Source organism: Culicoides brevitarsis, chromosome 1 (assembly GCF_036172545.1).
Source record: "Culicoides brevitarsis isolate CSIRO-B50_1 chromosome 1, AGI_CSIRO_Cbre_v1, whole genome shotgun sequence".
NCBI lineage: Eukaryota > Metazoa > Arthropoda > Insecta > Diptera > Ceratopogonidae > Culicoides > Culicoides brevitarsis.
The window spans coordinates 25,171,631-25,186,427 of NC_087085.1; the positions used below are offsets into that span (position 1 = coordinate 25,171,631).

The 14,797-nt window shown below is 33.4% G+C and overlaps 3 protein-coding genes across 3 annotated transcripts; 1 reads left to right on the forward strand and 2 right to left on the reverse strand.

Annotated features, from left to right (window-relative positions):
* The first annotated feature begins 1,475 nt into the window (after positions 1 to 1,475).
* On the forward strand, positions 1,476 to 3,074 carry LOC134837503 (SET and MYND domain-containing protein 4-like). Its single transcript, XM_063852884.1, has one exon. The coding sequence runs from the start codon at positions 1,476 to 1,478 to the stop codon at positions 3,072 to 3,074; it is 1,599 nt and encodes a 532-aa protein (XP_063708954.1).
* Positions 3,075 to 3,089: 15 nt separating this feature from the next.
* LOC134837957 (cytochrome P450 4c21-like) lies at positions 3,090 to 5,417 on the reverse strand. Its single transcript, XM_063853355.1, has 6 exons — positions 5,193 to 5,417; positions 4,935 to 5,126; positions 4,494 to 4,882; positions 3,787 to 4,252; positions 3,507 to 3,618; positions 3,090 to 3,440 (listed from the first exon to the last, which is right to left on the reverse strand). Exons 1-6 carry the CDS (start codon positions 5,356 to 5,358, stop codon positions 3,185 to 3,187), a joined length of 1,581 nt encoding a protein of 526 aa, XP_063709425.1. The 5' UTR covers positions 5,359 to 5,417; the 3' UTR covers positions 3,090 to 3,184.
* Positions 5,418 to 11,102: 5,685 nt separating this feature from the next.
* LOC134836571 (uncharacterized) lies at positions 11,103 to 14,477 on the reverse strand. Its single transcript, XM_063851764.1, has one exon. It carries the CDS (start codon positions 14,077 to 14,079, stop codon positions 11,989 to 11,991), a length of 2,091 nt encoding a protein of 696 aa, XP_063707834.1. The 5' UTR covers positions 14,080 to 14,477; the 3' UTR covers positions 11,103 to 11,988.
* Positions 14,478 to 14,797: the final 320 nt, after the last annotated feature.

Sequence of the window (14,797 nt, forward strand, 5' to 3'; positions counted from 1 at the left end):
TGTTTGCTAGTTGTAATTAGTAAAATGTCAAGCTATTAAAATGCGATGAAAGCGATGCCATTGATGATTGACGATAATTAGATCTAAATGAGAGCTAATGTATGACCAACAAGGTTCATTATTCCAGTAAATTAGATAAGCAAATTGCATTTCGTCGAGCGACTAATAGGTGTACATGCATGCACGAATGAAGTGGAGGATTGGCCAACATGACACGTGACTGGTATCAGATAGCAGACAGTCTAACACGTTTTCATCTTAATAATGATGATCGCGTTAGCGGAAATAAGGGAGGAATTTTTTTTATGAAGAAAAAATAAAATGAAACGTTTGCTGGACAAGAAAGATGTGATGCTATTAAAACAGCTGCTATAATGTGTGTCTCAAATTTAATTCAAGAAGCGTGCTTAATTTCTGCCATATATTGCAGTTTTTATCGAAAAGTCCAAAAAGCGTTACAGCAATGTAGCAAGAAGGTCAATACGGTCTTTTAAAACTTGAAACAATGAATTTTTACATAAAATTAATTTTAATTCTCGTTAGTTTTTCAAATTTTGATAAAAGAAAGTTGAACTAAAATTTTCCAAAATAAAAATTAAAAAAAAAATATTTTTGGTCACGTGACTTCAAAATTTGTCTTAAATTTGATTGTAGATATTGGAGGGATAGAGAAGATCTTTATTTTTAGCGAAAATGTTTTGTGTTTCCGTTATTTTTACGATCGATGAACAGCAAACTTTATAAATGTTTGTAAGAATTCTTGTAGAGATGATTATTGAAACGTAAACAAACAACGAAATCTTTTAGAAACTAATTCATAATTTTTTTTGTTAAAAAATTCGGATTTTATTTTCATAAACTCATAAAAGGAAAAACTCACCTAATAACAACAAGTCGTCTTCTTCTTCATCGTAAGGGAGGAATTTTAACAAAAATAAATTTAACGCTTGTTGAGCAAGAACGATGGTGACACTATCAAAACAGCTGCTTTCACGTGTGTCTCCAATTTAATTCAAGAAACGTGCGTGTCTGTGACGTAAGAGAAGCAATGGCACGGTCGACGGGTCAGTATTTATTTTTATCGATGGACGTTTGCCAAAAAGAGTAACTCTCAAATCTGCTTAACAAAATCTTTTGCAAAACGAATTTTCAAAGGACTTCATTGAATATTTTCCGCTTTAACCACAAATCACAATTGCCTCACTTTTTGCACTTTCATGAGGGCTCTTGTCTTTCATTTTACATTCATTTTTCTGTCATATAGGTATAAGGCACTTATACTCTGAAATAGTTTGTATAAAGAGATTTTTATCGTACCTATCGTAAATCTCTTTGATGTGAATAGAAAACGTACGATATTTGCTACTGTAAATGTTTGCTCGGTAATGATGGTGATGAGCGTTAGCAAAAAAAAAAACTTAGAGAATATTCATGCGAAAATAGTTCAGTAACATTAGTTTGTTAGATAGAGTGAGATGCAATCAGAATTCTTAGGTCGAAAAGACAGTGAAAAGGCATTTAAAATCCTGATTCGAGCTGATCGTCATTTTCGCAACTTTGAATATGAAAAGGCAATTGAGGCTTATAATGCCGCCATTTGTCACGCGTTCTTGGATACGCCAGAGATGAGAAACGGCTTTTATGGAAGAGCGCTGGTGTTTGAGAAAATTGGATTGTATGACGAAGCCTTAAGGAGTTTGCGGAAAGCGTTAGATATAAAACAGAGTATCGAGGAAGCGAATCAATTAAATTGCTTGAAAGATAAAATTTTGTGGTTGAAGGAAAAAAATTACAAAGTTCCAAAAGCTCAAAAAAAGTTAGAACCAGTATTAAGTCACAAAGCACTAGAAAATGTTCCATTTGCCTCAGAGTTGATCGAAATACAAGAAAATGCTCAATTCGGTCGTTATTTGACCGCAAAGAAAGATTTGACACCTGGCGAAATAATTCTCATTGAGGACCCAATTTGTCAAGTACTTGATCGCGAGTTCATCTACAAAAAGTGCACCCATTGTCTCAGAAGTAACAACTTCGATTTGATTCCTTGCGACAAATGCTCCGTGGCGATGTTTTGTGACGAGAACAATTGTCGGGCGTCGCGTCACAATTTCCACAAATACGAATGCAAAATTATGATGCCCATAATAAATATTTTGTGCGACGAAGGTCGTCTACCGTGGATTTCGTTGCGACTTTTGCTCATGACACTTGTGCATTATGACGACGACGTGCTTGAACTTGCCAAATTGTCTGCCAACGAAGAACAACAGCATCGGATACAATTTAAAAAGTTTAACTATCAAGCGGCGACTGGTCCAGAATATATTCGATACGTGCTGAACTTGGCCATGAAACATGTGACAGACGCAGACGAAGATGCCGAAATACGAAAAATGTCGCTGTTAATTGTGGAACTGCTGCTCAAAAGGACGCCGGAATTCAAAAAGTTTTGCACCGCAAAAGAATTGTTAACGGAAATTCTGGTCAAATTTTTCCTCATTAATATGGCGAATAATTTCGTGCTGACGAGTTATCCAACGTGGCAGGAAAAAAGTGACGCACTCAGGCACGAGTTGTTCGGAAGTGCGTTATATCCCTTCACGAGTCTCATTAACCATGCATGTGTCCCTAATTTGAAAGTCAAATTCATCGGAGAAAGTAATTCACGTGTGATGATTTATGTAACGCGGCCCATAAAAGCCGGCGAGCAGCTGTTCATCTGCTACAAAAAGACCATTAGCTACCTTTTTGCCGAAAAAACGAGTCGTCAACAAGTCATGCAAGCAGATTATGGGTTTGAGTGTTGTTGTGAGGCATGTTCTCGCGACTATCTGACGTTGAAAAATCTTCCCAGAATCGAATCTATTACCGAGGATGAGCAAAATTTGCTTGAAAATGCCGCGAGCGAGGTACGAACAAACATTGATGCAGCAAAAAAGTGTTTACCGAAAATTGTAACGATGATTGAAAAGTACAACAGCAGCTTTCCCAGTATCGAATGCTATCAAATGGAGTCAATGTTGGAATATTGCATATCGACGATGTATCGCAATCGACCGTTAATGTATGAATAAACGTTATATTGAAGTATTTTCGTGCAATTAGCAGCACTTTTATTTAATTAACTCAATAATGTGTCATCTTTTACTCATTCACACATCATAACAGGTTGATTGAGGTTGTTTTACAGTGCCGGTGACTTTTCCGAGAAGCTTCGCTTATCGATTTTGACCATATGTTTGTTTCCCAGTTTCAATGTAATATTCATGTTGGGACGCAAATCACGCATTGTCAGTGTCGTGCTAAATCGATAATTTCTTAGTAATTCAAACAACATGGATTTCATCGAAAGCATCGCGTATTTGTATCCAAGACACACGCGTTTGCCACCACTGAATGGAATGAAGCAGTAAGGATGCCGATATTTAATGTTCAACGGACTGTAAGAACAAACAAAATATTGTTATTCATTTTTGTTTCTGGGAATAAATTTATTTATTACGAACCTGAAGCGATCTGGATTAAAAGATTCGACGTCGTCACCCCAAATATACGAGTCGTGATGCAGTCCAAATATGTTAATGATTACGTTGGCACCTTTTGGAGCAGTTCCTGACTCTAGAAAAAATTAAAATAACGCGATTAAATTTATTTATTTCATTTTGTATCAAGTCGCTCCGATTTTTTTGAAAAAAAAAAACAGAAAAAATTAAAAATATTAAAAAAGAGAAATTTTTTCTAATTTTGATTGAAAAATTGGAATTAACAAATAAGAAATAAACTTACGCAACGGAACATTTTCAGTGCATTTTCTCACGATCAACGGTCCCGGCGGGTAAAGTCTCAGCGTTTCCTTGATGACCATTTCTGTGTATCGCATTTCGTTCAATTGCTCCAAGTAAGTCATATTTGGAGCGGTCCACAAATGATCGATTTCCGCATGAACGACTTCCTGTACTTCTGAATGTATCGCGAGCATAAGGATAACAAAAGATGCCGTTAGCGCCGTTGTCTCATTTCCAACAACAATAATGCCCTCAATCTCCTCGCGAATCAAATCATCCGTGTAGGTTTCGGTCTCATCATCATCGGCAATTTTTAACAATTCATCCACCAAGTTTTTCTCACACTTTATTCCAGAGCACTCGACATTTGGATGGAGAAGAAGATGGTCAACAACTGGCGTTGTTTGTCTTGCAAAAGTTTTTCGTCTTCTCTCGTTCTCAATACTTTGTATTTTTGCCTTGATTATCTTTTATTGAAAAACAAGTGAAAAACATGAAAAAAAGTAAGAAAAGTGATTATTAAATTGAGGCACGGAGGACCTTGACTTTTTAATTTAATAAATTTTTCTTCTGATCGATTCCAATCGTGATTTTTTTCCTATCTTTTTCTTCTGTATAAAAAACAAAGTTTATTGACGCCAATCCAATGCGATTCATCACGATAATGCAAGTAATAATTATTAGTCGATTACTTGAAGTACACTTTACCTTATCAGTTGTTTGCGATATAATTTCTCGCAATTTCTTCTCTCGTCGGTACAAGTTTGTATTTTTGTAGATGCAGAACGGATGTAATAAGACACTGAATATACGGGTATTGATAATCGGAAATAACTCCTCAAGTGCCTCGACGAACTTCACGTTTTGCTTGCTATTTTGCGAGTCAACATCAAAGTCCAGTATTGTAGCGCAAATGGTATCGAGTGTGCAAGCCGACAGAAAGGGAAAAATATCAATTTCCTCTTTACTGGACACTTTTTTCTTCAAACACTCGACCAACACACGCGATTTGTTACGAAAGATGTGAAGAAAGCTGGTGAGGATCGATGGCGCAAAACAAGGATTTAATAATTTTCTGTGATTTTTCCACACGTTTGCTGAAAATTCCAAGTTTACAACTATTTTCAGTGTAGGATAGTAGAGCCTTACCATGCGTTGACAAGACGCCACTCTCCCATCCGAACAGCTTGTAAATGTACATTTTGTCTAAGCAATCATTTGACATCAAGATTCGCTGAATATCTGCGGGCTTCGTCACATATAGCAGTAACATTGGACCAACCCAGATACGTACGGGAGTTTTATACTCGTTGCAAATCTGTTGTATCAGCATGAACATATCTGAAAAACACACAAAGAACTGTTTGAGGAAAAAACTTTTTATATAAATTTTCATTATAATCTTACCTTCACTGCGTTTCCCGAGTAATAAATGCAAGTTTCCAATTAAAGGCAAGGCGGGAGGACCTTCAAAGCGTTCCGCTAACACATATAGTTGATTATTTTTTATCCGGTAGTAGACGAGATAGGTGAAAAGCCCCACAAGAGCCACCAAGAGGACACTTCCAATCATGTTTCCAATTTTGTCACCACATTCACAATGCAACTCCGCAACAAACTATTAAAAAATGACACTTTTTCGCATGCAAATTTAATTAATGCTGTTTCCATATATATTTATGTTGTTCTTTCTCTCCTAGTAAATGCGCGGTTGTATGTGCCAGTAAATAATTTGATTATGCAAGTGCTGTTCGGTTGATGCACTCACAACAAAATATCAATAGAGAATGAAACCGGCGCACATCGTTCAACAACAAACACAAATTTAATTTAAATTTGAGCACATTTTTCAAGTTTTCTTCGAACTCTCGACATAAAAATGGGTCATCAGTCGTTATTTACGAAAATAATAAAACTTGAGATGCACACGTGTTGTAAAATATTTTATAAATAGAATTCACCTGTGAATGAACGAAAGACCGGGCGTCCCACATATTGTGGATTTATTTATAGAAGAAAAGCAAACGATCTTGCATAATAATAACAGAATTATCACTTGAATCATCAAGTGTGTCTGCAATATTTTAATTTAATGTCTGTAAGCCGGAATATAAGCCTTTTATTGTTTTTTCATTTGCCATATAAATTGTATGGCTTTTCTTGTGCTCAAGTGAAATTGTTTTCTATGCAAACTGAAGATATTCACATTTTCACAGCAGTTCAATCTCTTTATAATTTTCAATATTTTTTATCAGTTGGATTTCCAATCAATGAAGATAAAGTTGAATGCAAATGTTCAATGAATCTCGAACGATCAAAAGTTTGAATTTAAAAGTTGTTCCATCGATACATGAATATTCCATTTAATTAGTTTTTCCATCGTTGCTTCTTAGAAAATTAAATTTATTTATTTCAATTTTAGTGACCTTTCCTCGGATATTGTCGAAAAAAATCAGGGGGAAGCAAAAAATAAATTTGTAAAACGAGAATTATTATTGATTATTTTTTATTGAAAAATCATGAAAAATTACATTTTTCATTTTCAAGAAATTTATTTATAGGATAAATAAAGGTGAAAATAATTATAAATAATTTTAAAAAATTTCAGAAAATTGTTTTCTAGCGTTTATTTTAAAAATGCGAATAAGAAATAAGAATAGTTATTTTTGCAATTCAAACGAAAAAGACATAAATACGTCACGTGACCAAAAATTTGTTTTTAATTTTGAAAATTAAAGTTCGATTTTTTTCATAATTTAAAAAATATTTATTTTTTCTCCTCCCTCATAAAAATTCTGACGAAAATAATAAATTCATGAAAGTAAAATATTTTTATCTCTTAATCCAAAAATTCACCTGTTCACAAAAAATTTCACTGGATCATCAACAGTTTGGTTATTATTATAAAAACACAAAAGAAAAAAAAAATTGATAGGAAAATTACATTTTCTTGGAACTGACCACCTCCATTCAAAAAATTATGAGAAATACCGCACACAAAAGCTCCTGCACAATGCATTGTGAAAAAGGCATCCTTTTCTCCTCGTCAAACGCTCACCGATAAATAAGCTGCGATTAAATTTCATTCTCTTTTACGTTTTTGTTTTGGGCTTTTGTTCGGAAAACTGACACAATTCGCAACAACGAACGGCTGTGGTTACAGCCGTGTTTGTTTGATTATTGTTCGAAATAAATGAAAAAGGTAACAGCGGTGAAGATCTGGACATCAGTTTTCAATTTCAAGCGGTTAAAAGCAAATTCGCATGAAAATGGAAAAGATTATTTTTCTACTCTATACAATTTTTTTTTGTGTCAGAAAGAAAGGAAATCCCTGCATTTTTTTGTGCGATGCATCGAATAAAGAGATTCAATTAAAAGATACCCTTGGATGGATATGATGGATGATTATTGTTGTCTGACTTTTTGCATATTAAACTTTTTTTTTGTGTCTAATTGGAATTTGATGTTGTTAGGTTTAGTTTCTGTTTCGATCGGATTCCGCATGACAAATCAGATTTTCGCAGCACCCTTTTAAAAACAAAACCAAGCGTGTGAAAAACAAATGTTTGATAACTGTGCATTTTCCAGCCGTCTTTTTAGCGCTTCCTGGTTACTTGTACTGGCCAGGAAATAATAATTGGCATCAATCACGTTCGAGGGATGAGCTAAAATGACGTAAAACGATACTGTCATCACATTGACACATGGAAATCCGAGAAAGAGATGTAATGTTGTTGTTATATGTTTTTTTTTCATCGGAATTTTCGTTATTTATTATTATTAGACTTAATCTCTCGTACAGACTAGACAATTCAGTGAAATGCGAATCAAGCCAAAACAAATAATTTTATCGATAATGAACATTTCTCGCTTTATATGGTCTGTAAAAGCAGTATTTGCGTACAATTATCAGTTTTATCTTTCTTTCTATTATTATTATTATTATTGTTTATGCACTCTCGAGTGAGCGTGCTCAGGCAATCAAACACGATCCGATAAATATATATTTGTTTGCGGTGTCATGTCAATAAAACAGCAACAATTAATCACGTGTAATTTTAGGGATTTTTTTCTACTCTCGTGTGTGTTGGTGTAATCTATGAATAGACACTTCAAAGAAAAAAGAGTGAGAGAGAAAAACTATTATCTCAAAAGTTTATTGACACACGAGACAAACAATGTAATTATTACGTGCCAATTTGATTCAATTTGTAATGTGACTCACATTGGGATTATAATTAATAGAAATTTTATTGGTATGTGACATTCATTTTTCGATTGTTTATCATGCCATCCAATATTTAAGATGCCGGTGACAAATCATGACATTTAGTTTGCATAATTTTATTTCAAGAAACCTTTTGTGTCAATAAATAAACATGTTTTTGTCCAAATAAAGTTCATCCAGTTCAGTAAAATCTAAATTTATTGAGAAAATTGAAACAATAGAAATTCAAAAGACGAGGAAATGTCTGTGTAACGATGGATGTTGGACAAGTGTTTTATCTTGAAGTCCGACAAGATGAGTTCATTCAATAATAGGATTGTGTAAACAAATATTTTGTCGGTGTATGATAATCCATATCTTGTTTCCTAAGATAATATTGTTACTGTCTGTTTCCTTTGTTTATAAGAAATCAAAACAAGTCAACTATTAAAAATATTCTAAACGTACAACTTTGAAAAAACAAAAATTTGTAAACTGAAAAAGAGTTTGTCTGTTTTGATTGTAGTAAAAATAAACTTCGGTTAAAATATTTGTAAACTTTATCAAAAATCGATAAAAAATCCTTAGAATCATTTGTGAAAGTTGAGTTAATTTAAAAAAAAAACTTAAATCTGAAAAAATAGGTAAAATTTTTTTTTTAGAAAAAATTAAAATTTTTTTATGACGATTTTCATCAATATTTAACCTTAAAATTAAAATCACCTACTTGCCTTGTTTAAATAACACAAAGTAACTTACCTTTGATTGAGCCACGAAGCTTAAAAAATAAAATCAAAACTCAAAATTTTATTTCTTTTGCAATATTTATCATTATTTTGCATTAAATTCTTTATTTTCATTTCATTTGTAACATTTTCGCATAGTTTGACTGATTTGTGACCTCTTTTATTATAATAATTTAATATATATATTTTTAGGATTATATTTATAATTAGAACACAATATACATCAGTTTTGATTTTCTTTCTAACATATTATTTACACATTCATTCTTCATTTTAATTTTTTTTGTACACATACAATAATTTACATTTTTTGTTTCAATTTTTAGACACTGTATATTTTTCTTTTATTTCGTTATACAATAAGTTTTTTTCTTAACTAAATTTAATTTTAAAACTATCAATAACTATCGAAGAAAGCAATTCAATTTTTGATTTTGTTATAGATATTTAAAGTTAAATGCTTTAATATTAATCTAATACTTTTCTCCTTTTTTTTCTTATCAACTATTGCAAGCGTATAGTTTTTAAGTTACAGTTTTAGTGCCTGTTTTAGTTTATTCAATAAATAATATTTAGAGTTGTATTATTATAAAAATATTTTTTCGAGTCTTTTATTTTTAATATCCTTTTACAATCAAATCAAACAAGAGTTATTTTAATGAATATTTACAAAAATTGACCTCTTGCTCTTTTATTTGACTGATTTCTACATTTCATATCTCCATTTTTGTTTTTTTTATTATTTTTTTCTTAAAGTTTTTATTTTGTACAACAAGTTTGTATATTTTTAAGTTGAAAGTTTCTTTTCAGGAGTATCTCAAATAAATAGTTAAGTTTAGATATATTAATTCTTATATAAGATAAGCAAGTGATCGTTTGAGTCATATTTGTCATTTTATGTCCATCGTGAACTGACCTTGATTAAAAATAAAACAATAAGTTAAATTACTTGTTCTCTTGTCACATAAATATTTGATTCTTTTGAAAAAAGTGTTCAACACGATTTCTAAAAATATTTCTAATTGTTTTCCGTCACAGCCAACATTTTATTTCTATTCTTAGTACTCATTTCGTTCTCCTTGTCGATTGAACGGATTCAACTTTTATTCAATATTTTTGAATTTTTAATTAAAAAAGCAAGCATAAAAGCTGAAGGATAAAAAAATAATATAATGACAAAAAATGCATCGTCATCAGTCACATGAACGTCATCAAAAAGGTTCAGTCTTTTTGTCCACATCATGCAAATGCTTTAGGAAACAAAAAACAGCGCATGATTACAAGAAAAATTCATGTTAATTATATTTACTTTAGAGTTTGATAAAAGACTACTTCCTACATACCACAACATACATAAATATGTACAGTAAAAGTGAGTACGTGTCTTATCACAATTTTATCTGAAAAAAGCCCAGAATTAAATGACCGAAAGTGTAAACGAACGGCAGTGATTAAAAATAACATTTTTTTGCAAGCTTTGCAAGGCAAGCGTTGTTGACGCCAAAGCAAGGGCAAGGATAACTAGTTGTTCATCCCCATAAAGTAATCGAACGATTTTAGCAAAAAATACATAAAACTGTACGACAATTCGAACGAATTCGATTTATTTTTAGAAAAATGCAAATTTATTTATATTTTTTAATAAATTTAAGCAAAAAAATTGATGATTATCTTTTTTAGGAAAACCGGTTTTTCTGTAACGAATCTACGAATGTTATATAACAAACAAATTTTAACTGCTCAAAACGGAAAATCGTGTGGCATGGCCCTCTGGCCTTCCGTGTTCCGGATCCGTTTTCTCTCTGTTTTGGCAAAAATGTTCGAGAAGGTGGTCTCCTTACTATGTGGATGGCGTTAAATAGCAATTTTAAACAAGTTTGTATAAAATGATATATTTTCTTGCGTTAATAAAAACCGTGTGTGGGCGAATATTTAATATTCATTATTATTTAGTGACCGAGTGGAAAGTACTTCATATAATATAAAATAATTATAATTGCATTGAGATCTGTTTGTCATGACCAACACAATCATCACCGGATGATGGAACCTGCTAATTACTCTAATTAACGAGCAACAAGGGGAAATATCAGGGCCGGAAAACTTTTGACTTTTACTAAAAAAATTTTTCTTTTTGAAGCTGAATCTGAGACTTGAGCAAAAAAAAGTTAAAATAATTTGGCTTTATTTAAGTATTATTTAAAAATTTTTGATAATATTTTTTATAAAAAATAAAATTCAAACCTACTTTATCATAATTAACAAATTTTTGGCAAAAAAAATTTTTTTTTATATTTTTTAGAAAAATAAAGCTTTTAATTTGCCTTAAAGCTTTAATTTAAAAATCAGATTAATTCAAAAATTTCCGAACCTGCAAAAAATATTAGTTATCAGGTGCATTTACAAGAGAGCCTTGATAAAATATCATTTCATTTGAAAATTGTATCAGATTTTTCGTTTGTACATGATAACGCCCGTTCGCACATATGTTAAACTGACAATATTTACAATTAACCAGTTACAAGTGAATTGCGGTATCTGCCGGTAAAGTTGATCACATGGAAATTATACTGAAGCGCGTCGTAATTGCTGTTTATTCGCTAACAATTATAATTAGCACATTTTTTACAAATAAATATTATTGTTCGACAGACAGTGGAGCAACAAGCAACAACTGTTGCAATGTGACAAAATATGGTGAGTACGTGTGAATAATTAGCAGAAACATTTAATTTCTTGTTGTTATGAATGAATGGAACACGGTCTCTGATGACAATTTAATTTGAATGAATCAAATTCATCGCGAGTCGTAATAATAATAAAAATGATAACTTTCATCGTTTTGCTTCATCGTTCGTCGAAGTGAATCGATAGACGTTATCACATTTTTGCAGCTATTTGACAAAAAATTCAATCAATTTAATTTTCTTCGCAGTAGAAAGAAAAAAATTGATACTAAAAAAATTTTTTTATAGGCATGAAAAACTGCATACACTGCATTCCGTTCTATTATTCTCTTGCCTATTTTTTTTTACTGAAGCGAAGAGTATCGAGCTAACATCACGTTCGTTGATTTTTAGTCTACTTTTAATTAACATTATGTAACTTTCGGGGTTTTTTGAGCTACGAAGCGTTTTTCGGGTTTATAAAATGAAATTACCTCAAGCGCGTAAGTTTTTGGCACCGATATTTTTGTAAAATTTATTTCAGAAGGAAACTAGACATAGGTATCGTCGTAATTCACTTGCAACTATACGAGCGTAGGCTGTTTAATATTCAATTTTTTCTCGTTAATATGTTTGCTAATACTACTGTTATCGACACAATTACATCCCCACATTTTTGAGGTATCACATACGCGTTTCAAGATAGATTTTTTAATTTTTTCCGTTTCTGGCTTGCTACTAATGCTAATAGTTGTCTGTTTGTAGGGCGATCCGTGAACGGGTGCGATACTAACGGGACTAGGTACTGGAGTAGCTGTGAATGAGGATTGCTCCTCGAAGCAGGGACTCAATTTGTCAATTTCCACGATATACGAGCCATTTAGCGTGACTGCCGTGGCATGTGGTGCCACTGTAAGATATTTGCACGAGGTGGCGGAGTAAGTACTTGCCCGACTTGTGCTGCGATTGACATTTGTCGCGAAATTCGGCGAGGTTTTGCGTCGGATCGTGCTGTTTTGGAACTTTTGGAAGCGATCGTGTGCTTTTTGTTTGTCGACGCCAAGTAGGCGGAAAATTCCGCGACGCACACGCTTATTGCGATATGCAAAAATAAAAGGGGAACTTAAATTAGCTAAAACTACAGCAAATATTGCTAATAATGACTGATCGGATGCCTCGAGGAAATCGTTGTGTCCCTGCATCAACACAAGAATGCCATAAGGCAAGTACGAGACGAGGAACATCACCACAACGAGGATACTAATGCGAGCGGCACGCGACTCCTCGCGGTATTTGAAGAGAGACGACGCGTTAGAGAGCCGATGACGGATCGAGGTCATGTAACTGAGGGCTTTTGGAGGAACATTTACAGTGGGCAAGGGGAGAACGAGTCTCGGATGCAAGTCATACTTGTCGAGTTTGTGTAAATTTGGCGTCGAGGTAGCATGACGCATTTCAGGACGCACTGGAGACGCATCGAGACTCTCCAGCTGTTTCGCACTGAAATTTCGTCGCATTTGGTCCGTGGTCGTGGTCGTCGTGAGAGTCAACAAAATGTTATTTTGGTTATCGTCAGACTTGAAAAAGGGTTTATTGTCTAGACTGAGATGAAAGTTGCGTTGTTCTTGTTGTTGCTGACTATCACTTGCTCGTCTCTCACAAAGCATCTGGTTATTATTTAGGTTGTATGTGTTATTTTTAAGAAGAAGCGGCTCGATAACGGCCTCTTCTTTTTCGCTTTCATCACTTTTTTCATTATTACTACTAACATTTTCGTTACTTACTTTAGTTTCTATTAAACTACTACTAAGAGCACCTGTTATTCCACCTGTATTCAGTTGTTGCGGTAATTTATCTTGTTGCACTTGTGTGTGCGCCGTTGCTGCGGAAACTTGCGCCAAATTCAGAGCACTTTGCAGCAACGGCGACGATCCGTTTTGTCGCATTCGTTGCCCACTTTCGCGTGCCTCGCTGTAAATTCGCCAATACATCGTGCAGACCATCACAAAGGGCAGCAGGATCGCCAGCGTAAAGTACGAGTACGAGAAAATCGCATTGTAAACGTCATCCGGCTCGTTCATCATATTCGTCTGGTCCGAACGGAAGGCAGATGCGACGCCAAACATGATGCCAATTGCCCAAGCGAGAAAGACGAAAATCCATGCTTTCTTGTCAGACAATCTCGTGTGGTATCGCAGTGGATCAGTGACAGCGCACCACGTATCTCCGACGACGAGCAGGACAGATAATGCCCCAACAGCTGCGGCAAAATCCAATCCCCAACATCGGATTTGGGTGAAGCGGAATTTGTCGCGAATGTACTCCGATTGAATTTCATCCGTGGCAGCAAGATTATTTTCCGTGCAATTGTTGTGACGAACGCAATCCGTCGAATCATTTGGGGCAAAACGCCCGACATCTGGAACTACTTGTGTTGTCGCGACAACAGGAAATGATGTTGCGGGAATGTCGACCGCATCGAAAGTAATGGAGTTGAGGAGAAGTGATGGTGCAAGTACGACGCAGCACACGAGATTGACAATTAATAAATTCACTACAAAGCGGTTTGCGAGGCCGTTACGGAGGGATGGTGTCACCCAAAATGCACCTAATGCAAGCAAATTAACACTGGCTGAACAAAGTAACAAAGCAGCAACGAGCAAATCAATGGCCATTCTCAAACTTTTTTATAATTATTTTTTTTGTATGTGTTTTTTCTTTAGTTTTATCACAATTTTTAATTACTTTTCTGTTTTGAAAGGGAAATTCGTTCAGTCCCTGTATGTTTTATTTTTTGTGTTTAGGTATCAAGTTTATTTTCTTCTCTTTAGCACAACAACTTTTGTGTCGTTTCTCGTATTTTTAATCAACTTTTTTATATTTTTCACCGGAATTACATTTTTTGTACAACACATGATTTTCAAAATTCGAATATTTGACATCATCATTGGTGGTGATCTAGTTGTTGACATTTTTTTTTCTTGTTCACAGTAACAACAAGTTAGCACATTTCAGCCAAGTTGATTTTTACATCCATGTTCTTGTATTAAATTCCTTCTTCACTTAGCATAAATTTTATTTATTATTATTATGTGTTTTAAAGCTCATTTATTATTTTTCTTTTTATTATTTTTTAGTTTAACATTTATTTACTTTAAACAAGTTTTGAATTTTAATATTTTTTTTCATATATTTATATTTTTGCATACATATGCGCCACAACTGGCTTTATTATTATTAATATTTGTATTTATTTATATGTATGAATAATATTATTATTATTATCAACACAAAACACCTCTTTTTACAAGGTTTTTTGCTATATTTTTTTACAGTTATTGTTTAGTCAAACGTTTATCACTTTTGATTTTTTTTGTAAAATATTTTTTTTGT

What these genes read in the sequence shown, in the direction of transcription:
- LOC134837957 (XM_063853355.1), bottom strand. Translation starts at nt 5,358, where the DNA reads ATGATTGGAAGTGTCCTCTTGGTGGCTCTTGTGGGGCTTTTCACCTAT. An exon ending in TGGCGTCTTGTCAACGCATG is followed by an intron (nt 4,883 to 4,934) that starts GTAAGGCTCTAC and finishes TGGAATTTTCAG; the next exon opens with CAAACGTGTGGAAAAATCAC. An exon ending in TTTAATCCAGATCGCTTCAG is followed by an intron (nt 3,441 to 3,506) that starts GTTCGTAATAAA and finishes TTGTTCTTACAG; the next exon opens with TCCGTTGAACATTAAATATC.
- LOC134836571 (XM_063851764.1), bottom strand. Translation starts at nt 14,079, where the DNA reads ATGGCCATTGATTTGCTCGTTGCTGCTTTGTTACTTTGTTCAGCCAGT.
- LOC134837503 (XM_063852884.1), top strand. Translation starts at nt 1,476, where the DNA reads ATGCAATCAGAATTCTTAGGTCGAAAAGACAGTGAAAAGGCATTTAAA.